This window comes from Tribolium madens, unplaced genomic scaffold, assembly GCF_015345945.1.
Source record: "Tribolium madens isolate multiple individuals breed KSU strain unplaced genomic scaffold, Tmad_KSU_1.1 Scaffold_97;HRSCAF=244;Tcas5.2_LG3a, whole genome shotgun sequence".
Lineage (NCBI taxonomy): Eukaryota > Metazoa > Arthropoda > Insecta > Coleoptera > Tenebrionidae > Tribolium > Tribolium madens.
In genome coordinates, this window is record NW_025401069.1 from 10,380,171 (window position 1) to 10,404,297 (window position 24,127).

The 24,127-nt window shown below is 33.2% G+C and overlaps 2 protein-coding genes across 3 annotated transcripts in view; one reads left to right on the forward strand and one right to left on the reverse strand.

Moving 5' to 3' along the window:
- LOC123014560 (unconventional myosin-IXAa) overlaps positions 1–8,491 on the forward strand; it is a 23,085-nt gene extending 14,594 nt beyond the window's left edge. Inside the window, 5 exon segments of the mRNA XM_044413736.1 lie at positions 1–100; positions 5,461–5,632; positions 5,680–5,852; positions 5,900–6,150; positions 6,198–8,491. The exon segment at positions 1–100 is cut by the window's left edge and continues 83 nt beyond it. Of these exon segments, the coding sequence (XP_044269671.1) occupies positions 1–100; positions 5,461–5,632; positions 5,680–5,852; positions 5,900–6,150; positions 6,198–8,256 (2,755 nt within the window). The 3' untranslated portion in view covers positions 8,257–8,491.
- A 4,143-nt stretch (positions 8,492–12,634) lies between these two features.
- On the reverse strand, positions 12,635–21,696 carry LOC123014531 (G-protein coupled receptor dmsr-1-like). 2 transcript variants are annotated; one of them, XM_044413694.1, is made up of 2 exons: positions 20,663–21,696; positions 12,635–12,994 (listed from the first exon to the last, which is right to left on the reverse strand). In XM_044413694.1, exons 1-2 carry the CDS (start codon positions 21,585–21,587, stop codon positions 12,816–12,818), a joined length of 1,104 nt encoding a protein of 367 aa, XP_044269629.1. In that variant the 5' UTR covers positions 21,588–21,696; the 3' UTR covers positions 12,635–12,815. The 2 variants fall into 2 exon arrangements, 1 of the variants encoding a protein (XP_044269629.1); XR_006413325.1 differs by lacking the exon at positions 20,663–21,696 and adding an exon at positions 13,211–13,345 and having other exon boundaries at positions 12,869–12,994.
- Between the last annotated feature and the right edge of the window lie 2,431 nt (positions 21,697–24,127).

Consider the following 24,127-nt stretch of genomic DNA (forward strand, 5'->3'; position numbering starts at 1 on the left):
GGGGGCCGACCTGGACGACCTCATCCACCTGCAGGGGCCTCTCACCGAAGACGCGGTGATGAAGTGCCTCCAGGCGCGATTCAACGCTTCCAACTTCTACGTGAGTATTGGTCATTGAACAGAGATGACCTTGGGCAGCACCTGTCGCGCTGCCTGGGGCCGGCCCTGTTTACGCCTGACCGTGAACTTGCCAACAAAACAACGACGGTTCCTCTTGCATTTACATACCGCAGCTTCAGCAGCCTCAGAAATGAACACAGGGGCCCCACAATCAGTGAAAAGCAGAAAAATATCGCTCTTGGTATGATTTTTTTCAAAGGTTTTCCGGAATATGAACTTTAGGTGTGGTCAGAGGCGGACTCGAAATTTCGCGCTGAAATTCAATCGGCCAGAGAATTGACTGGAGCTGCTTTTGTTAGCGAATAAAATATCCCACGCACGACCTGATTTATGTTCTGGTGGTTTCTAATTCCATTTAAGAACAAAGAGTGGCTCAGTTAACTCAGAAACTTGTAACTTATTTAGTGTATTATGGAACCGCTTTGAGAATTGTGATGAGTATGAGAGTAGAGTAAGCCCGGGAGAGATGGAGTACATTTTGAAAAACCAGCTCCAAAAATTATGCACCTTTTTTAATGTAATTGTAAGCATGCTTCCACTAAAAATACATAAAAAAACTATACTCAATAAAAGTGGTCCTTAAATTAAATTATACAGGCTGTATTATAAAAAACGCCCCAAGCCATAATTTTTTTTTTAAAGATATAACAATATTTTTTAGACCAAAGTTAAACAGTTTTTTGGCATCTATTGTTTCGGACAGCTGCTTATTTAATACTGCTTCCGGTTTCACCGGAAGTGACATTAATTTGAATTTTTTTAAATGTAACACCCTGTATATTTTATTATTTTTGAATTCCTCATTAAATAGTCTTTCAACAATCTCACTTACTTATTACTTATTATTTATCACTAACTTTTGATTTTAGGCAATTTAAAAATTAAATTAAATAAAGTAGACTGTGGAAAGAATTTTTATTCATTTTATCTAAGATAAGCAAAGGATTGATAACGAAAAACTGTTCAACTTTGAGCAATAAAAAATTATAACTCTTTAAAAGCAATGAAATTATATCTTGGGGCGTTTTTTATAATACAGCCTGTATAATCATATCAAGTTAGAAGTTCTACAGTCTTTCTCGGATTTACCCTATAAAATATAAAACTTGATTCTGTCTTATCGCACTTAATTAAACATTAAATTATATTGAAATTAAATTTTGTGTTAAATGTGAAATTTTGGCGTAAATTGAAAAATAAATAATTCAGATGAATAAAATGGTGAGCTTTTCTCTTCTAAAGAATTGAGTTCCATAATTATTTTCGACAAAATGGGCGAATTTAGATAAAAATTACAGAAATTTTATCAGACAGAGAACATTCAAGACTTAAATTGCTGTCCCCAGTTTCTCTAGACTTTCCACGTTTCTGGAATATAAATGAAGTTCCGATTCTCCTTTACAGTGTTTAGCAAAGTGATAATTTTTTGAAAGGAAAGCTTAGTGTGTAAAAATTTTGGGGAAAATTGCGTTATCTTTATTTATGAACCTTCATAATTACAATCAATTTTAATTTACATTTTATTTTTCAAGCGTTCGCTTTATGAAGCAAGGGAAATAGGTAATTTACACAACATAAAAAAATTCTAAATGTAAGAACTTCAAACATTATGTGAGTCCTCTGCATTAGTTTTTTAAAGAGGTGTTTGAAGGAACTTTTAACATCCGTTAAATATTACCTATTCCATTATCCATTATGTAAATTAACAAACTAATACGATTTTTGTTAATTAATATTTACATATGTGTACTCGTATTTACAAAACTGCGGTAGTTTAGGCTAAAATTAGTTAGTTTCTCTTTGTTGTTATTTCAATTTGATTGAATAAAGTAATTAATGAATTCGTTACAACCTCATTACCATTTTGTTTTCAACAAAATGTAGAGAATTATATTTGATTAAATTATTGTTAATGCATCAAAATCATGTCCGATGAAATTTTACCCTCGACATCTATTGAAACTAATACATACAACAAATTGGAATCACCAAATGAAGTGAAATGAAAAATGGTCTCATGTCAGTTTCCGTATCAAAATTCGTTCTTAAATCTGTCTATACTCAGATGACAAATTGATAAATGAGTCTGAGCACTTTTAATCAAATTTAGATTGCTTAATAATTACGTTCATTCAAGCTGATAATCACGCTCCTTCCGGCGATAATTATGCTTTTTCCGATGCAGCCAATTGCGGTGCTTAATTAAACATCAGTGCATGGTAATTCCCTTGTTTTTGCCACAATAATATAAATAACGATAGTTCAGCTGCTTCGAAGCTTGAATATTGGTACTTCAGGTTCAAAATTGGAAGGAATTAATGAGAACAGTGTTTTTGAACAGCAAAGTGGATATAAAATCGGCAAATCAGCCTCACTGAAAACCCAATCATTTCAGATTTTATCAAGAACAATTGCTTCTTGGGTTATAATTTTTTTCATCCGAGAATGGTTAGAAGAGGATAATGAGATTTTTACATCTCATCTTGAGTACAATAGGAATAAATTTGAATTACAATTATATAAGAATTACCAATGACCGTTCTTTGAAAAACTTATTAGAGAAGCTTTATTGTGATCGAAGTGGAATAATACAATTCCAACAGTATTCAGTACTTTCGTTACAAATTAAATGAATTAAAATTGTTGTAAACTGTAAATTAGTTTCCCCCAAAACCACTTATTATGTTAATTTCTTCCTGGGTGGAATAATAAAGGCAATATGAGCTTCATTACGCCAAAAGGGCGACCTGTTTCTTTTTGTTTCAGGAAGAATACTAAACTGGCTTCCACTTAATTTCCCAATGTGATTTCAATAACAAAATTTAATCAAAACAGTAAAAATTATGATAAAATTTAATAACAATAAAATTAAAAGAGAAGCTAGTAAAGCTAATGTTGGAAAAGATCTTGTTTGCCAACGGATGAAGGGCGGAGCATAGCAAATAAAAAGTAATAATGAGATACTTGAGTGAGGAGGCAGTTTAATAAAGTATTTCTAAAAGTTTTCTCCTTTAGGGAAAGTTATGTATTTTTCCAATTTACTTCCTTTAAAAGTTATTCAAATTCAAAGTTTAAATATAACTGAAACGTACTTTTGGAAACGTTTATTTGCTAAAAAAGCTTTTGATTACAATTTTATCAATTTTTGTAACATGCATCTACTTTTTTTAGATTCACACGAAGTTAATTATTATTTATAGTAACGCTTTTCGTTTGACCAATTGATTTGATAAATCTACTTAAATGTATGTTTTAGTACGTTTATAAACGCTTGAGGCTACTGAAAATTTAATTATACATTAATAGATTCTTACTTTTAAAATAAAACTGGATTAAAGAAATTCGTTAAAAAATCATAAATTACTTCATTTTTCTTACAATTTGTTTAATATTCATGTTGTTTTAAAGGATAATAGTATAATAAAAAATCCCATGACAAAATTTAATATATATTTAAATGATGCAATAATTTTGTGTAATCAGCTGTATATTTTACATATTCATTCATGCATAATTTATAACGTATCTGTCTTAAATTAACATAGATACTATAAATTATTCTAAGAAATTGAATGTGAAAATGATAAGCTTTACAAGACAAATGAGTAAACTGTATAAATATCAATTATTCAGTTAGCATAATAACATGAAATAATAAAATAAAGAACAAATAAACAACAAAATAAATCCCTAATTAAATTCGCTTTTATTACACATGTTGGTTATAGAGGTTGCTTCAGCGTTAGCGTCAAAAGCTCCAAATAATTTTACACTTTATGGAGTACTTAAGTAGGCACTTAATAATTCACAACAATTTTTGTTTGTAATTTACCTCAAAGAACGATGAAAACAACTACTTACGGGCAAGCCCACTGGAGTGTTCTCTGTTATATTTTATTCTCTAATTTTCTTACTCCTACTTGTTTTGCCAATTCTACTAAAGCTTCACAACTCGAGCTTTATCCGCATGTTGTGACGAAAATCCTCTTCCTCTTTAATAATAAAGTCTGTAGAAACCCGATGCATGAGATTTCGTACATAAATTTAATATCTACACGTTGAAAATGCGAATTTACTATGAGAACGTAATAATGCACTGACGCTCTTAATTAAACACAAATACAGGTTGTGCCAGAACTTGCGCTCCAGAGAAAAATGCCATGTAAGGTTCGTATCAGGAACAAGGAAAAAATATTTAAAAAATTCTACCTATAAAAATTTTGAAGTTATGAGAGTTTAGATTTTGCATTTTGAGTCTATTTATTTCTGTTGGAAAAATAATTTTTCAAGTTTTTTTGATATAGGCTATTAGAAGAGGAAACAAGGAAGCTGTATCCGAAATTGTAACTCTGTTTAATGTTATTTGTGGCTTTTATTGGCAAAATTTTTGTACCTTTACTAATCAATTATAAAAAACATATACAAGAGATCATCACTATCATTAAATAGACATAAAAAATGTCAAATGTCAAAAAACAAATAGATATCACAATTTTTGACAGATAGAATTTTTTAATCATTTTGTTCATGTTCCTGGTATCTTATCTTTATCTTACTTGAAATTTTTCTCTAGGGCGCGAGTTCTAACACATTCTGTATAGTTCACTTAAAATGAAAAATGCAATTCCACCTCGTTAGCTGCAATTTCAACTCCGACACGCGTTATTAGCACCACACGAAAAGAAATTTGCGTCAAGTTGAACCAATTAAAAAATAAGTCGGATAAGTTGTGCGTTTTACGTACGGATATTTAATTAGCAATGAAAAATTTATTTACATTGTTGACAATGATTGGACATTACGGATGTAAAGTTTTAATAAGGTGCAATTAAGATTCAACTGCAGGAGAGAATTTAATTTGCGTTTGCGGAAAGTTTTGCAGAGGAAATTGGAAAATTGTCGCTTTTAAGAAAATGATTTACTGCACAATAGTTACTCCCGAGACTTTTTTATGCACCTTAGTACCTTCTCTCTATTAAATTTTTATGAGCATTTTTCACGCAGTAAGAAGTCCACGGTTTTCTTGTTCAATATCGTTCGGTAATGATTACAGCAGTGCCATCTTAAATTTAGATGTAATCCCTTGTGAATCAGAGAATGAAACTGAGGATATTGGTTACTGATTTCATTATTGACTTGTAATAATATCCTCTTAGCTTTCTGGCAGTAATAAGAAAATAAATGAAATTTCATTCTAGTATTTGGATTAATGCAACTGACTTTTCAACATTTTAATTGAAAATTTGTGGACAAATGTCAAGTGATTGCTGAAAGCGTTTTCAGTCTTCCTCAACAGCTCTGCATACAAAAGCGGTGAATGATTATGCACTTTCGTTGTAGACAAACGTGGGTCCGATTCTCTTGTGTGTGAACCCATACCGAGACGTCGGCAATCCATTAACGCTGAACAGTACTCGCGGCCTGGCCTTGAGCCCCCAACTAAACAGGGTAGTTCAGGAAGCCGTCCGGCAACAATCCGAAACGGGTTATCCCCAAGCAATCATCCTTTCAGGTATGCGCAAACACCTAAAGACCTCCTTAATCAATTCAACTTTACAGGAACCAGCGGCTCCGGTAAAAGCCATGCTTCCATGTTGCTTCTGCGACAACTTTTTGCCGTCGCTGGCGGAGGTCCCGAAACAGACGCTTTCAAGCATTTAGCCGCGGCTTTCACCGTCTTGCGGTCGTTGGGCTCCGCCAAAACCGCCACCAACTCGGAATCGAGCCGAATTGTGCGTTTGCTCCTTGTCTAGTCTAGTCCAAAAACAATCTGTTTCAGGGCCAGTTCATCGAAGTGCAGGTCACAGATGGGGCACTCTACCGGACGAAAATCCACTGCTACTTCCTCGACCAGACTCGGGTGATTCGGCCCTTGCCGGGCGAGAAAAACTACCATATTTTCTACCAAATGCTCGCGGGTTTGTCGTCCGAAGAGCGCAGCAAACTAAACTTAGAAGGTCACACACCGGCCACTCTGCGATATTTGCAACACGGCGATACGCGCCAAGATCTGGCCGAAGACTCCTCGAGGTGACTCATCCATTCATTGCAAATCCAAGTCAAACTTTCAGTTTCAGGTTTCAAACATGGAAGACCTGTTTGGGCATCCTTGGTATTCCGTTCTTGGATGTTGTGAGGGTTCTAGCGGCGGTACTACTCCTGGGAAACGTGCAATTTTTAGATGGGAAAGGGTTAGAGGTTGACGTGAAGGGCGACACGGAGTTGAATGCAGTTGCGGGGCTGTTGGGAGTGTCAGGGGCTGCACTCTTCCGCGGCCTTACCACTCGCACCCATAATGCTCGAGGACAACTGGTCAAGTCGGTCTGCGACGCGAATATGTCAAACATGACTCGGGATTGTCTCGCAAAGGCGCTATATTGTCGTACTGTGGCTACTATAGTACGGAGGGCGAACAGTTTGAAGAGGTTGGGGTCGACTTTGGGGACTTTGAGCTCGGATTCGAATGAGTCGGTGCATAACCAAGCTGAGGTTACAAGTCAACATGCGTCAACGGTAAATGGTAGTACCAACGCTGGAAGTAAGTCAATGGCAGCCCTTAACAATGCTGTGAGACACGCCACTGATGGGTTTATCGGGATATTGGACATGTTTGGGTTTGAGGATCCGAAGCCGAGCCAGTTGGAGCATCTCTGTATCAATTTATGTGCAGAGACAATGCAGCACTTCTACAATACGCATATTTTCAAGTCGAGTATCGAGTCGTGTCGAGATGAAGGAATAAACTGCGAGGTCGAGGTGGATTACGTTGATAATGTCCCTTGTATCGACTTGATCTCGTCGTTACGGACGGGTCTGTTGAGTATGCTGGATGTCGAATGCTCAATTCGAGGCACCGCCGAGTCTTACGTATCTAAAATCAGCGTGCAACACAAACACAATAGTAGGCTCTTCGAGCCAAAACCGGTCGATCCGCGCCTCTTCGGAATCCAACATTTCGCTGGTAGAGTCGTCTACGACGCTACTGACTTCCTCGATACCAATAAAGACGTCGTTCCCGATGACTTAGTGGCGGTGTTTTACAAACACAATTGTAATTTCGGGTTCGCTACACATTTATTTGGGAGCGAATTGAAGGCTTTGTACTCGGTCGAAAACGTCCCTCGAGGGGTTAGCTTCCGGATATCGCCAACGTCTCACACCGACCTTTTAAATGGCGACGAACCCGTCTCAACACTGACGCAAGATTTCCATACACGACTTGATAATTTATTGCGGACTTTGGTTCACGCTAGACCTCATTTCGTGAGGTGCATTCGCAGCAACTCACAGGAGACTCCCAACAGATTCGATCGCGGAACTGTTGTCCGACAGATCCGCTCGTTGCAAGTTCTTGAAACTGTTAATCTCATGGCTGGAGGATACCCACATAGAATGCGCTTTAAAGCGTTCAATGCCAGATACAGACTCTTGGCCCCTTTCGCGAGGCTACACCGCACCGACGAGAAAGTCACGGATGACTGCCATCTAATCCTCCAGTACGTTGTCGACTTAATTTCCAAACAACACAACACTCTAGTATCCACGAGTTGGGCTTTAGGCAAGCGGCACATTTTCCTCAGTGAAGGAATAAGACAGCACTTGGAAAAACTCCGGACTGAAACTCGCCAAAAGGCTGCCACTTTGATCCAGGCTACTTGGAGGGGGTGGCACTGCCGGTACCGATGGGCCGCTTTGCGTCGCGAGAAAGAGCACAAAACCGCCCCCAATACCAACACTTTAAACAGTCGGACTCCAATAGGGGGCGCCATTGCGAGACCGCGACCCCAACCCATCGCCGGGACGCCCCCTCCCGATCCTAATGAAAAATGCGACGCTAAAATAATTCAACAGACTTGCAATCTCTTCGGACTTGACTTGGAACGACCTCCTCCAGTGCCCCCCAGTCGGTCCTACACCGTCTCGGGCAATACGAAACTTGGTTACCCCCAAACTAGAGTAATGAAAATGTCGTACCCCGAGGATTGCAATGGAGAGGGACAGGTGTTGATGAAAGGAGAGACTGTCTTAGTTGTAGGAGCTTCGCATCGTCGAGGTCATTTGATCGTCGAACATAAACATTGTACTTTCCACGTACCATTCCAGTTCTTAGAGCTGAAACAAAGTGTCAATATTTAAACTTGCCATTTTATCGTATCCTAAGTTGTAATATAGTAGGTTTAGATAAATATGTGTTTTATTTCCCTACATATTGAGATGTGTTCATTGTATAGTGAAAATGCCGCCACAGCCATAACCTTGCTGGTATTCTTGATTGTAATTAAGTCAGAAGACAACAACGTTTTGTACAAACCGTAATTTAAATATACATAAAACTGTCCTATTTAATTTCAAAATATATTTTTATACTCTACGCTCGCTGTTTTATTTGCACCTCAAGCGCTAACTTTCCGAGAGAAAAATTTTAGTATGTTGTATTTTTCACTTAGCATTGCCGTAAAACAGAAGAAGGCAATAAAACACCTAGAAAAAGACATACATAAGATAGGCTTTTTTAAATTTCGCATTTACAACGACGATTTTGTTACTCTGTTTCCTCAAAATACAACCTTGTAACACTAAAATCACTAAAGAATTGAACATTTTCACACGCAAATTGATCACTTCCCGCACTGTTTAACATGCTTGTTCTAGAAATTTGATGCTCATCTTAAAAAATGAAATTTAAAAATTGAAAAAAACTACCAAAAGACTCAAATAGGTCGATTCCTACAAAATAGTTTAGGTATCCGCAACGCCACAAAAGTGACCATCACTCTTATTAAGTTGTTACTAAATGTCACTATTAAAAGTTTAAATTTCTAACCATGGAGCAAATATTCTGTTTCTTCGCTTAAGCGTTTTTACTTTTACGATGACATTTACTAATGTTGTTTTTTTTCACTGATTCAGTAATTTCTGGAGAGGTACATTCTAGATCATCAGTATTTGACATTTTGCACTAATAACTCTTGGTATGAATATGTTATTCGGAGTAAATAAAAGTTCATCTTCGTGACATAAACTATTATTTTTACTCCTAATAAAATAATATACTGTTACATTAAACTGTAAGTATGTATGTAGTTAAGTCCTTGACAGTTTGTTTGCATTTTACAACTCGGTAGAAGTAAGTGTTGATATAATTCCATTTTACATATTTCTAGAATTGAATTCATATTCAAATTGAGTTTAAAAGTTATTAAGTCATAACTGACGCAGAAGATGCATCTCCTCGTTATTTTCAAACTGTCAAAGAGAGCTCAAATAACGAGATTACTTCTAACTTTCTCTACTTATTCTAAGTGCCTACGGAATTTTTTAACATTATTTGTCACAAGTCGAAAATTAAAAACTGAAGTTTCTGATTCTAAATGGACTTTTACTTTGGTTTTTTTCACATATAATTTGTACTAAACAAATGTATGAATTCGTTTAAATCAACGAAGAATGTAATTTGTTTAAGTTTCTTTACGTAAGGAGACATTGCAAACATTTCTAAAGCTTTTTAAAGCATTATAAGTGTATGTGATATATCTTATGTCCGAATTGGATTATCACAGTGGACGTCTTGACATCAGCGCTAGTCAGAAGAAGAGGAAACTTCGATAATCCGACCGTGAACCTTCTGGGAGAAAACCTCTATTCTATTGAAAAACGAGATAATTTCTAGTCTATATTACATTTTGCACTCTCCTAAGCCTTTAAAAAATAGCTGAAACAATTTTAATCTTTATTCTCCTGCTTATAGAAGTCTGTGCAAGTGTTTTATACAACTGATGTTTCAGCAGTCAGAAAATTTCTTTTGATGTTCTGCTTATGACAAGTGCATATGCAACTTAATATACAGTAAAGCACCCATTGAATGAATAAAGTGTTAGCTAGGATGCGTAGGTACTCAACTCGTACATACAATGAACGAAACATTAATTAATCCTCTGCCTTGACAATGCAAAGAAGTTGTATTGATTGCAAATGTAACTTGCTTACAGTGACAAAACCATTGGTAATTTAATTAAAAAACCACAAACTCTGTAATAACGAGACTAGATTTCTCACAATCCTGATAAAGCTGTTTTAATTAAAGGTAGATCTAATTAATATCACAGACGTGTTTGAACAATTTGTGCTCTATTTTCATCTCTCTGTTCAGTTAATCCCCGATAAAGCTCAATCTCATATTGTCTAACCAATGAACAAACGGGCGGAACATAGAATCATTACCCTGGAGCATACATGCAACATGTTTGGTATTATAGACGAAGCATGTTACTAAAATTTAGTTCAGGATATAATGTACTATATTATTATAAAAATATTTGTTCTTTGAGAACACACATCTTGCAGGATAACGGCACACAATTTGTTATTACGTCTTTCACACTGACCACATGAAACACCCGTAATGCATTTGAATTTGCTAGTGACAGAAAATAGATAAACCGGAATGAAATTGTGTAAAGTGCCCTTTCAATCATTATGTGTTGCATCTGTAAACGTAAAATCGATACCTCAAAGTCAGGAGTGGTATTTAATAAATGAAATGCGACAATTTAACCTAGGCAAAGCAACGAAAAACTTTTTACTATGTAGGTATTTATAAAATGTTATTCACAATAGAAAAAAAAATAAAATAAACCAATTGTCTGTTTGTTTAACTTTTCTAATTATCGACGTTATTTCTCTTAAATCGCCATTTTTACTATTTTGTTTGAAAGCTAATTAAACACACTTTTTTAAATCCTTTACCGGTAATTGTTTGTTTTTCTTGTTTCTTTGCTTCTAATTTCTTTGTACAAAAGCGACTAGGTAAACTTCTTTTATCTCAACGAAAGAAAATGTAGAAATAAAAATATTCTTAGTTGCAACTGCAATTAATTTAATTACATTTCTTTAAAAATCTGAAAACTCTTCAACTGATACATTTAAATTAATATTTGTATTAATATAATTGAAGCGAATTTTTTTCGTAAAATATGGCTCTTTTGGTATCATTCCTAGAAATTTATCGAAGTTGGTAGCAAACTGGGAGAATCGTGAACGGTGTAAATTTTGATATGAGATTCAGGCATTTAATGTATAATAATGATCCGAGATTTTGCTCTGGAAGACACGGACTCCGCCACTAACAATATCTCTCCCAGTCACAGAAAAACCATTTTTTAAGTTTATCAAAGTTACGTTTAAGAAAGTTTTAAAATTGACAGTTATTGGAGGCTAACCCGTGCAAATTACAATAAAGTGGAGGTTCTCTCTTGATAAGCATTTTTCTTTTTTAGCAATTACATCTTTTCCTTTAATGTCTTTTGTGCCCTTCCCCAAGTTCATTATTTTTTTGTGCGTGATAACGTGATAAGTATCGCAACTTCGTACGTCCCTTGTGGTTATAATGATCTGGTTTTCTTATTTTTTCTGAAAATGGAGAGGATAAATGGATTTCTTAGACGAAATGTTTTTAAAGATTTCTGGTGTGACAATGTTAATATAAAAAAAAGTTTAACTAAAAGGAAAAGTTTATTAAAGCCAGAGCTTATTAAAGCTTTGGATTTTTACAGCCAATAAGCCTAAACTCAAAGTGAGTTTTTATGAAGTTTACCCTACTAAAAATAATACACACCAAAACAAATCAAAAAAAGTGTTCTAGACAAGTTTTCTTTACGAATATTTCACATTTTAATTTTGATATCTTATTTTTCCTAAGAAAAAGTACAAAATATAATCCCGACTTCCTTAACATATCATGTTTTTTACTAATTCGTCTCTTGAAACACCCGAATCAATGCATGAAGAGCACCTGTAATATTTCTTGATTCTGTTTTGTGTCTAGCTTATTGTAGTCACATTTGAGCGTTTACGACTGACACTCGAAATATCTCTTATTGTTTCATTTCATACGTGTAGAGAGGAAATAAGCATGTAGAATTTTCAATTCAAAATTCAATTCGCAACATGTTATATATTTTCAGTAATACTCTGTTTATGGCAACGGAATGGAAGAGTCTCACTATAATAAAAGGTAATTGAATACGAGACGTGACTTTTAGCGAACGGTGAACAAAATTGCTTTGATTCACATTTTTTCTTCAAATAATAGACTTCAATATCTGAAAACGTCGTCAGGTTTAATGAAAATGGTTCCTATATCCGTCGGATTTACCGTGCAATCAATTTTCAAAATGGTATAGAAATAACAAAGTGAAAAAAAATCAAGTTAAATGCTTACATTAAATACATACATTATGGAGATTAACTGTACTCACATCGTAAAACGGAAGGGTAGTTCAATGTATTATTCACTTGCCAAAAACAGGAAATAGGATAAGGGAAAAGGTAAAAGACTTCATAGATCGATAAATAAATTCACGGCAACTTTTATGATGAAATTTAATAACTGATGTGTGTTTTACTTTTGTCTTGAGTGAAGTATAATAGTTTTTTTTAATTCATTACTAAATGACATTTTTACCTAAATAAACTGGGTGTGTCATTTCTAAAGAGAAAACGACAACGAATCTTGTTCAAGAACTTTATTGAGGGCTCTACTGTTAAGAACATTTTGTTAACATTTAACACAAAATGAGATCTTTTATCACGTTATTGAATGAATACTTTTAAATGAATACCCTGTTTAGTAACATTTATTTAATTAACGTTCATAATTAATATAGTCCATAAATAAATTGTTTATTTACAACATTCTATACATAAGATGTTTGAATAGTTTGTAACGAAATCCAATTTTCTTTTGAACCGTTAAAACACGGAATATATGGACAGAAGAGTTCCTTGAAAACCGTCCTAAACTTCTTTGACATGATGCAGTAAAGAATAAAGTTGATGGAAGAAATCGTCAAGGTAAGGACATCTACGATATCACCTGAAACAAGCAAAAGAATTAGCACACAATTTTTAATTGGAAAAAATCAAGTCGTTCACTCAACATCTACTACAAAAATTAGGATTTTTTAAGCAAATATTTATAAAAGTTTGAAAAACAGCTCCACATATCCGTCGTTTAAATGTTATTTTGCAAAAAAGCACATAAAAACGGTTCAGTTCTGCAGATCATCAGTAACTGTAACCAGAAAATTACCAACATATGCTGTATTAATTATGAAGGCAAGATAAACAATGTCGATATTAATAAGATATCGATGCTCATACTCCGTAACTGTGCTAATATTTTAGGCATGGCAATTGACAACACTTAATTATAACAGAATATTGACGTATCCATGCGTGATTTATCTATTCATAAATCGCAACACCCACTTTCATTACTGTTAATAGAAAACCGATTTTACTTTCGGTTTTTTTACACGTGTCTAATAATATTTAATAAAGTAAACAAATTTCTATCATCGAATTATTCCATAATGGACCGAGAGCATTATCAGAGATTGGAGGTGTTGAATCGTCGCAAATCTCCAATAATTAAATCTATTTTTACGTTTATAGTTCATGATGAGATCAGTAAAAATGGAATTGAGCCTACATTTTGCTTTAGTAAATATACACATTACAAACGGATTCAAAATATGTATTTCCACTTTCAAAAGGATTGCAATCTTCTTAGGTGTCTACTGGAACGTGAGGAAATGTCCTAGTTGCTGCACAATTGATTTCGACGGAAAAATCTCTTTTAGTATAAGTGATTTTTTAGATGATGTAATATAAATCCAAGTAAATGTACAATTTTTTATCTTGTCTCGTTTGATAGCATCAGCAATCTCAACCTATTACAATTAACATCACTGACTTCTAAAGTGCGTGATTTTGAAATTCTAGTTTGACACTAAATTAGTTTGTTTGAGTTTGTTGTACTGTCTGGAAAGATTTCTCAGATAACGGAGTGCCAAGTAGCAGGCGTCAGAAGCAATGACCATCCATGTCGAATGTGGCGATCTCTAACTCGATAACCTTTGACCTCACAACATGATCCTTTACAGAGCGAATTACTCTAAATAAGCTTTGTTCTCCTTGTCCTAGGCCTGACCTAACTTATGGACATAATAAATGGCCGAGAACAGAAACTGACTCTACACTTAATTAAAGTAGAAATCATTAATAAGCTCAAAAATCGTTGTGAAACCCTTATAGAAACAATTCTATTTAAATGAGCCTTTGGCAATTCTTCTTCATGAAAAAAAGATTTCGGGTCGTCGCTTTGTGCCTCCCAAAACCAATTATTGCCTGATTCAGTTTCCATTTCAGCAAGCTTCCCTTTGCTGAAACTTTTCACTTTTAAAAATCTGGAGGCAATTTCGGTTTATTTAGAGTCTTGAAATAGGCGCACACGTAAATTTGCTGAATTATTCGGAAAATCTAATCTCCATAAGTACCAAAGGAAACATATCATTGAGAAAGCCCGATGAAAGCTCGTGTTTGCGTACCCTTGCAAGAGTTACAACAAAACATCGAATTGAAATGTCAATAAGTTTGAATGAATTGAATCGGAGACGTAAATTCCGCAACAGTGCTTCAAAATGAAGTGTTTCAGCGCAGCTGTTGCCTCATGTAATGAAAACGGAAATGTTCTTTTACATTATTTGTGTATTGTTCGAATCAAATTATTTCAAGAACCAGTTATTTAAACACCCGTTACCACTACATTTCAGCGGCTCGGTTCAAATAAACACTACCCGAGCAATTTTCTTTAAAATTGGCTATTTTGCTCGATGATAACTAACAGAGCCGTTCGCTTCAATGGAAATTTTTTTATTTCATTTTTCTAATAAAAATGTCGTTTCGTATCGACTTTCTATTAAATAAACGAATCGCAAGTAATTTGAGACGCAATTTATTACCTGGAAAAATAAATTAAGAAATTTCATCGGCTTGCAATTGGTGTTGTTAATTCCATAATAAAGCGCAGGTATTGTTCTTAAATGAACATTGTTGTAGCTACTCGTACATTTACATTAATGATAAATACGCCTTGTGTGCCCAAAAACCTCATCTTCCTCCCAAACTTTGATGAAATTAACAACCCCCCTCTGGGGTTATATTAAACTCTCCTTCCTAATAATCTTGCTACACTTTTGGCATCGAAAAATTGCCACATGCGGAGTCTTTTGTAAGTTTTATTGAAATAAATGCTGACTTCTCTTACACAAGCCCTAATGTTAAAAAATTGCTCAAGTCTCACACCCAAATGAAGTACCCTTTCCATTTGCATTAAGTAAATTTGCAGTAATCAATCAAAAGTTTTATTTATTATAATAAATAAAATTAATTAATTATTAATGAACTAAATAAACTGTCATTCAGGTCTAGTTTAGAAGAAAAGAAATCACATTTGCTGTCCGAATTCAGTGGCTGAAATCTTTGAAATCACTTTGGTCGTAAAACAGATTTAACATTTGGTATAATTGTTTCTCAGATTACATCAAATAATGTATTTTTATATTATTACTTATAAAAAGCGAGAGATGTGTGTAACTGACACAAAGTGAAAAAGAAAAGCTTGAGAATGAAAGATGACAGGAAATCTATATGTGAATTTTATTTTGCACCATAATGGGGATAAATATGGTGAAATTGTTAAATTAACAACTACAAGTATATATAAAATGTAACCCGAGAGATAATAAAATGTATGAGTTATAAAAAACATGGAAAACGAAGAGGGAAATAAAACTAAAACCCACGTACAAGTGTATCTAAATTATGAAAATGTGCGCTTGAACTTCCTCGATTTGTTTTTTATTCAAAGCGAGTTTAAATAATTATGAAAGTTCTCATTTATGTTTACACTTTTTAATGCTGTTCATGTATGATGAGTCTTAAATTAATTGCCAGTGGATGCGATACACACATAAGTACATACAATTGTAGAAATTTTAAATAATTTAATGATTAATTAATTTTGTATAAGTATAAAAGCAAAAAAAAACTTAATATTAATAGTTTTTTGGATATCAGTAACATGTAGAAAGTAATAAAATTAAACGTACTTTCTCATATAATAGAAAAACATGTTCATTTTTGATAAAATATCAAATAATTCAATTTTTAAAATACATAGGATCGAGGAGAGATAAAAGTAGATGCTGAAAAATCCGGTGTAAAATTTTCATCTTTGCTTCAATTCAAACAACGAATATTTCTATATTTTGCTTAACAATGTTTGTTATATTATTCACACAAATCTTTATCTCTATTCTTTTTCTGATTCTTCCAATTTTCTTATGGAGTCTATCTCTTATTTCAGTTTCGATATTCACTATGTGCCTGACATATAAATCAAGAAATAATTTTATCAATTTTCGCTTTGCGCTTTAATGGTAATGTCACTTGATCGATCCTTTTCAAATATCGTTCATACATGATTGATGGAGCATCGCACCTAAACTTAAATTGCACTGATAGTAGATAAAAAAATTATTTTATGAAATATTGACACATTATTTGTAAAGCAGTTTAGTAAAGCTGGTTTAATGACCAAAAATAGTTATTTATTATACAAGACGATAAAAAAATTGTTTATCTACGAGTGAAAAAGGTTAAGTTTACGAGTGACGAAGTCACGAGTGGACTTTTTTCACGAGTAGATAAACAATCTTTATCGTTGTGTATAATATTTCTTTTTATTTTGTATTCACCTACCAGAATTTCTTGAATATAAACAGTAGACAAAAATTACTTTATTTCACATGACCATAAAAGACTACTTTATCTACTAAAATTAGTTGATAAAAGCACTCTTTAACATTAGGTACAAAATAAAAAAATAAATTGTGAGTAAAACAGCATGTCTCGTTCATTAAAATCATAAACTGTTCTAATTAAATCCGACTTTGTCCCATTCTACGTTAAATTATTTTTTCGTCATTATTTTTTATGGAAACGTAATCTGGTTCCCTTCCAAATTCCAGAATTAATACTCTTAGGACCCTGACATTTCGATTCAAATTACATTTTTCAAGCAATGATAGAATCCCGATTAAAACTGAAGTTCATTATGTGCAGTAGTGACTAGCAATATTTATTCAAATCTGGTCAACTTTTATACTCCTAATTCAATTAACTTTTTTATTATCCTTGTTATGCCAGACACGTTATTTTTATTACAAAACGTATTAAATTATACCTGACATTAAAAAAAATGTCCCTACATTTATTCCACTCAAAGTGAAAAGAAAACATTTTTGTTAAAAATAAACGGTTGCCGACGCTTCACATATGCGTACGTGTGTTTTTGTTTTGAATATAAATTTAATTTATTCTGGAAATTAAATATTGCTGAGATTTCCATTGGAAATTTTTCCGTAAAACGTGTCAGCGCCAACACAAACTGTCATTGGTGCTTGATTGAGATAATCCGTAATGGAAAAAATAAATTTCTAAAATTGATATAAACATGTTTCTAGCCTAACGAACGTTAAAAGCGGTCTCAAACAGTGATAAAGAATTCAGAAGGTATTGCCGATTTAGCTAATGGTCCCAAAGTGCTTTCTTTTGTAGGAAACTCTCATTTTCGATTAGGTTAAAATGATACACTGCAAAAGTTCCCGCGTTATGTTTGCCTAAAACCGGACGTAAATTTCAGGAAATAATTAGCTCGGAAGCTGGAGATCAAATATTTTATTTTTCATCAAAGTTGAAATTTCTGGGGACGGTATCCATAAAGCAGCAGTGCTGAATTAACACAACTTTAATTTATCAGCAATTTTACTGAACTTCCCACCAACTAACTTTAATTTGCTTGTAAACTTCTCATCTTAAATAAGTTTATTCACCAAGGTTGGGTCGCATTTGTAAGGAACTTTTCTCACAAATGACCACTTTTGGGCAAAAAAGTAAACAATTTCTATTCTCTCTGTCAGAAATTTGTTAATTTGCTTTCAGCTGAATTAGTTTTTCAGACTGTGGTTGTCGATAGACTTCAGAGAAAGCTTTTTGAGAGCTTTCGCTGGTCACAACAATTGAGTTTTTGATTAATAATCACGTTCGACACTATTTGCAATACAAAATTTACGCGTATGGAAAATCAATAATTCACGTCACTGTGATTACCTAATTAAAACGACAACTATAACCTTTGTGGGTTTAATTGTGTTGTTAGATATAACTGTTTTGTTTGTTTAACAGAAGAAACAGATTAAATATTTTTTTCGAGGATAATTTATATCCAATAAATATTTAAGTAAAATAAATACCTTTGGCTATAAATAAATAAATTATTTATACCCGACATTAATAAATTTTCATGCGGATGTTGATGGTTTCCTGTATTTCACTTAACCAGTCCCAAATAATAATTTAATGTGGGAGTACACTGAGCTTTAGAATTTCTGCTCTGATATATGTTACTTTTGACATTTACTGGGTTTTTGTTTACGATACTACGTATTTTTCAGAGAGGAAAATAGACAATAACATATGAGACTGCCTGAAAAAAAGGCTTAAATACGAAATGTAGGAAAATGCAGCACATCAATGAAAGCTTTCTGCAGCAACTCGTAGCATTATATTAAATGTCAATGAGAAAATCTGATCATTTGTGGAGCTTATTTCAGACACAAAATTGTAAAGACTTTTCAGGATGTAGAAATATATTTTTACTCGTTACTTAACAAAAAATCAGAACCAGCACTCGTTTCGTATTGGATTTTGATGCGTATCCGTGCGAAAATTTGTTCAAATGGAACAAAATGGAAATGGTAGTTTGGCTAAATTGAGCAACATTTGGATCATGTGGAGTGAAAAAATCGCTGTTTCTAGTCTATAAATTTTTTTATTGATTACTGAGGGCTGGATCTAACAGATCCAATTTTAAGTAAGAACATTAAGCGATTGCTTTCGTGATACATGTCCGTGGAAACTTTTTCAATTGACCATAAATTTGTTACGAAAAAATTAGAAGAGAACTAACGTAAAAATTTCAACTGCTGGATTTTATATAATTGTAAACAGCTCCATTCATGCGTATATGAGCTTCAATGTAAATCAAATTTTAATAAAGCTCATTTTTTTGCGAAAAAAGAGAATTTTAAAATCGGACCAAAACGTGTTTTGCACCTCTGAAGGCACCACTAGGGGTCGAAAAAAAATCATAAAAGTGTATAAAACGTTATTGAGTCGAGTTTAAAATAAACTGGATTTCCTGAGTTTTCAAATATGAATATGCATTTCGTATATTTACTCAATTATACAAATTCTACTACCTTTTGCAGCTAGGTGAACAGTTATTTACATCTAAAGTTGCAAAATAATACGGCTGGAGCAGACCCAACTATTGGGCAATTAATTGTGACACACCGTAAGTTTTATACAATTTATGAGTTATGTTTTAAATAGTACACAGGAAAATTAAAGCTAAGTCCCTGCACATTTGACAGCATCGTACAAATTTACTTTACAATTAATGACATCAAGTTCGAAAGTAATTTCAAGTATAAATTAGAGCTTTTTCTTATTTCAAATAGTTGAATTAAATCTTGGACAATTTATATGTTGGACACGTTTCGCAATGATGTTTTATTAAATTTCACACTGAGAAACAAATTAAATTTAAAATTTATTGCCTTATATGCGTTAGTCTTACTATAGGTAGTGAAATTTTATGAGGATAGGTTCATTAGATTGTAGATTTTATCCAAGAAAGTTAATTAAAAGTTTGCAAGTGGCATCACATTAAACACGAAAAATGAAAACCATAATTAATTTTCTGATTTTAGGAAAATAAAACTCGCTCATAATATTATATTTATTTACGAGGTGCGCTATCTAATTTGTTTCATTATAAACCCTCCAGTTTATTAGATATGATAGCCTCTCAAACAACTTTTAATCGCTAATCAAATTTATTGCAAAATAACAGTTTCCGTCATAAACCGGGTTTATTAAGGCCTTCCAGACGCCAAAAAAGCTCTAAGACGCGATCTTAAGTTCGTAACAAAATCAATTAAAATGAATAATACCAACTGAAAAAAAGCATTTTTATATCGGAATCACTCATTGAGATGGTAATTTAATTTTTTAATTTTAAAATTGAATTTAAAAAAATCTATAGCTACAGGCTGTCAAAACTCGCGCCCCAGAGAAACATTTCAAGTAAGATAAGAAACCAGAAACATGGAAAAATATTTTTTCTATTTCGGTGTTAGAATAAGTCTATTCCAGCACCCAAATGACGTCATTTGAGTGCTGGAATAAGTCGTTCGCGGTAATTTAATTTTAGTGAAGGATTTTCCTTCAAATGTGAAAATAAAATTTATTTTATCTTACAGGTTGAGTTTTTGAGGTACCTTAGACCATTTTTTTAGGTGATAGAAATCAAATATTATTCACAAGTGAGATAAAGTACTCACAAGTGAGTAAATTTGACTATTATATTATTTTTTCTATTCTATTCTATATTCTAAAAACTTGAAAAATTATTTTTCCAAAAGTAATAAATAGTCAAAGTGCCAAATTTAAAATCTCATAAATTCGAAATTTTTATAAATAAATTTTTTTTAACATATTTTCCACCTTGACATTTTTCTCTGGGGCGCGAGTTCTGGCGCACCCTGTATATTTAAAAAAGTGAACAACATACCCAAATTTTGATAACACTCCACTTCAAATTTCTTCCCGATAACAACATTGAGTAGTCCGAAGATAGCTTGAGGAAACTCCACCAGCAGGAAAAGAAGAAGAACAGCCAACAGCATCATTGTTGTCCTATCAGCTTGCTTGACCTTCTCTAAACCCCTCTGACTAGGTTTCCTCATTGCAGCAGTCTCTTCCGGTTTAGGAGTCATCAACTTCTTCCTCCGTTCTTTGGCTTTTAGAATTTCGACTATTAGTAGCGAAGAAAGCACAGTTAAGAAGATACACGGAACTAACTTCATAGCAATCGCATACACCGAAGAACTTATGTATTGAGAATATTCACTCTCATAGTCTGTGATATAGACCGTGGCGTTGTAGGCGCCAGTTTTTGTTATTTTGTCGTTCTCGTCCACCCTGATCTGCCTCTCCCAGATTTTCAGTGAGACATTCAGAGGGATGCAGATAACCGGACAGAGGATGTAAGTGAGGAGGATCGTGATTTTGGTTATTTCATTGCTACACCATTTGCTATTGTTTTGGGGAAACTTGATAGCAATGTACTGCCAAACCGCCAAAATGACGGTAAGACAGCACGAGATGAAATGGAAGGATTGAGCAAACCAGGCGTGGAAAAACACGAAAACTGCCAACTTGTACGTGAAGTGATAGGCGTAAGCCTTATCCCCGTTGTAAAGAAACACGAAGGGGATATAGTCCAAGATCACTAGGAGATTTGCCAGCGCAAGCCCCGTCAGGATCAAGTTCGTCGGACATCTCATCGGTTTTGTTGTCAACACACAGATATTTAACACGTTGGTCACCGAACCGAAAATACATATTATCACACTGAGATAGTTATGGTACACTGAGAAAGCTTTTTTAACATTCGTCAAATCACAATAAGTCACATTGTGGCTTGTCACGTTCATTTTGGAACTTTTTAAAGAGTTTCAATGTCACTTTGGGGCGGCACAAACCAATCCTGAAACTTCTTCAACATATTGACGAAGATTTATCATTGAGGACTTTACACCACAAACGCAGCTTTTCAAGTGATGAGAAACTTGGTCCGCGAGCCGCAATTTGAGCGCGCGCAAGCGCTCCCTTTTTACAAAGATGACAATTTTGCTGAAAAAGTTAATCAGGACTTTTATTTATCTTCATGTAATGAGCTTTGTCGTAGTTAGGACTGATCTTGGTGGTATCGATTGTTTGCGACCAAATGGAACAATGGGATTAGAGGTATTGCGCACCGGTCTCGGAAGTGTTGATTTAATTTATTGACAAGAATAGGGAATTATTTCCACCTTTGTGGAAATTTAATCGAATCAACGGCTCCCAATTGAATAATTCTTACTGTCTTAATTAATTTACGCCGTTTAACATTTATTAGAAAATACTTTATTGACTTATGTTAAAGATTCAAGATTCATTTGTTGATATTAAAAATTATTCCTGAAGTCATAAATTTTTATGTACACAGAGTAACTTATCGTTGGTTAGTTAATCAAGGTTTTTTATTAATAATTGTAAGTTCACTTGAATTTTCTTTGTTTTATTTTATTGTTAATATAAATAAAACAAAACCAAATTTATGCACATCTGCTTTTTTGTTGTGTCAAGGATAATCAACGGTGAATATTGTATTGACGTAAGTTAAAAATTACTCGAAACCTATTGTATTGAACACTACTGTGAGTTTCATTTAGATAGTCAATTCATTATTGTTATTATTAAAAGTATTATAATTCCATGACGAAAACAAGAAAGTTTTATTGAAATTATAGTTTTAAAATAGAACACCTGTACTAATATTAATTTAATTATAGCATCAAGAGAGTATAAGTTGCTATAATAATGCAGTTCTATTTTTAATAGCTCTAATTAGTCTTGATTCGAAGCTAATTGCGAAATCGTGTGTCTTATATAAGAGAGTTCTGATACTTTTGTATTTTTATTTCCTAGAATGTAATTAAACCAAATAAGAAAACTGGATGCAGTAGAGCAATTTATTTGCTCTAACTAAATTGAGTGTTTATATAATTAAAGTGTTTTTTATGTATTATTATTATTATTATTATTAAGTAAAACATGAAGCGTAATTTACATAAGTAGGTACCTACTATACTGTAATTAACATCTTAATTCTACTATTAATTTCAATCACCAAAAACCACAGTCCCAAACTGAATTTTCAGTTGGAATAAATCGAGTAATAAATCATAAATTTGTGGCAGGAAATTTAGATAACCCTCTCACTTTTTGTCCCTATTATTTTCAGGCAATTCTTGATAAAATACATTCGTTATGTGTCGATTACTATGATCAATGTATTATCACAAATTCACAAAGTAAATTTAAGCTCTAATGCGTCTTTGATGTTTTACGTTATTAAACATCCCTTAACTTAACCACTTTGTGACATACTATCTGAAATTAACCACAAGCTTCCTCATAACTATAAAGACCAGGTTGCCATAAATTGTAGAGTTTTTTTTTATTACTACTTCACGGCAATTTTCTTCTCAAATTCTTACTTTAAGGGCGTCTGTTTACTTGTTGCCCAACGTCGTTATCTTACACCATCATCGTCAGACGTCTGTGGTTAATTACCATCAACATCCAAAACTCGATATAAAAAAAATAGAAATGAGAAAATCTTTCCTTTTACTTAAATCTAAAAAGCTTTCCACTTATTGCAAATACATACAAAAAAACTATTCATTAAATAATTTAATAATAATATCTTTGTTTTTCTTGAGTAGATAACCTATAGGCGTTCTACCCCAGAATCCCATGTATTTTCTTAAAGAGGTTCATTTTGCAATTCAAGGTCATTTGTTCGATAAGGTAAAATGGACCTCCATAAGAAAATGCATGGGATTTTGTGCTATAACGAATATAAATCGTAACTTATCTACTCAATTGAAACGCGTTAAAAAACAAACTAATTACAAATAAATTTCGAAATTGCACCATCGATTTTAGGTTTAAAAAGTAAAATATTTTTGTCAAAGTTTTTATCACTAGATCGCAATTTTCGTTGAAATTGCATAAAACATTTCATATTTTTCCCGATTGCATTTGAAAGAACTCATATACAGGATGTGCCAGAACTCGCGCCCCAGAGAAAAATGCCATGTAAAGTTGTACGATACCAAAAACATGGAAAAAATGTTAAAAAATTTTATCTATAAAAATTTCGAAGTTAGGAGAGATTAAATTTTTTAGGAAACAAGGAAGTTGTATCTTAAATTCTAACTCTGTTTAGTATTATTTGTGGCTTTTATTAGCAAATTTGTTGTGCATTTACTAAATAATTATAAAAAACCATGTCAAATGTAAAAAATAAATGTCAAAATTTTTTAAATATTTTTTCCATATTCCTGGTAATTACTTGAAACTTTTCTTTAAGGCGCAAGTTCTGACACATCCTGTATATGTTTTAGCAATTTCTATGTCTAGTTTG

What these genes read in the sequence shown, in the direction of transcription:
- LOC123014531 (XM_044413694.1), bottom strand. Translation starts at nt 21,587, where the DNA reads ATGAACGTGACAAGCCACAATGTGACTTATTGTGATTTGACGAATGTT. An exon ending in GGAGTGTTATCAAAATTTGG is followed by an intron (nt 12,995 to 20,662) that starts GTATGTTGTTCA and finishes TGCTTGTTTCAG; the next exon opens with GTGATATCGTAGATGTCCTT.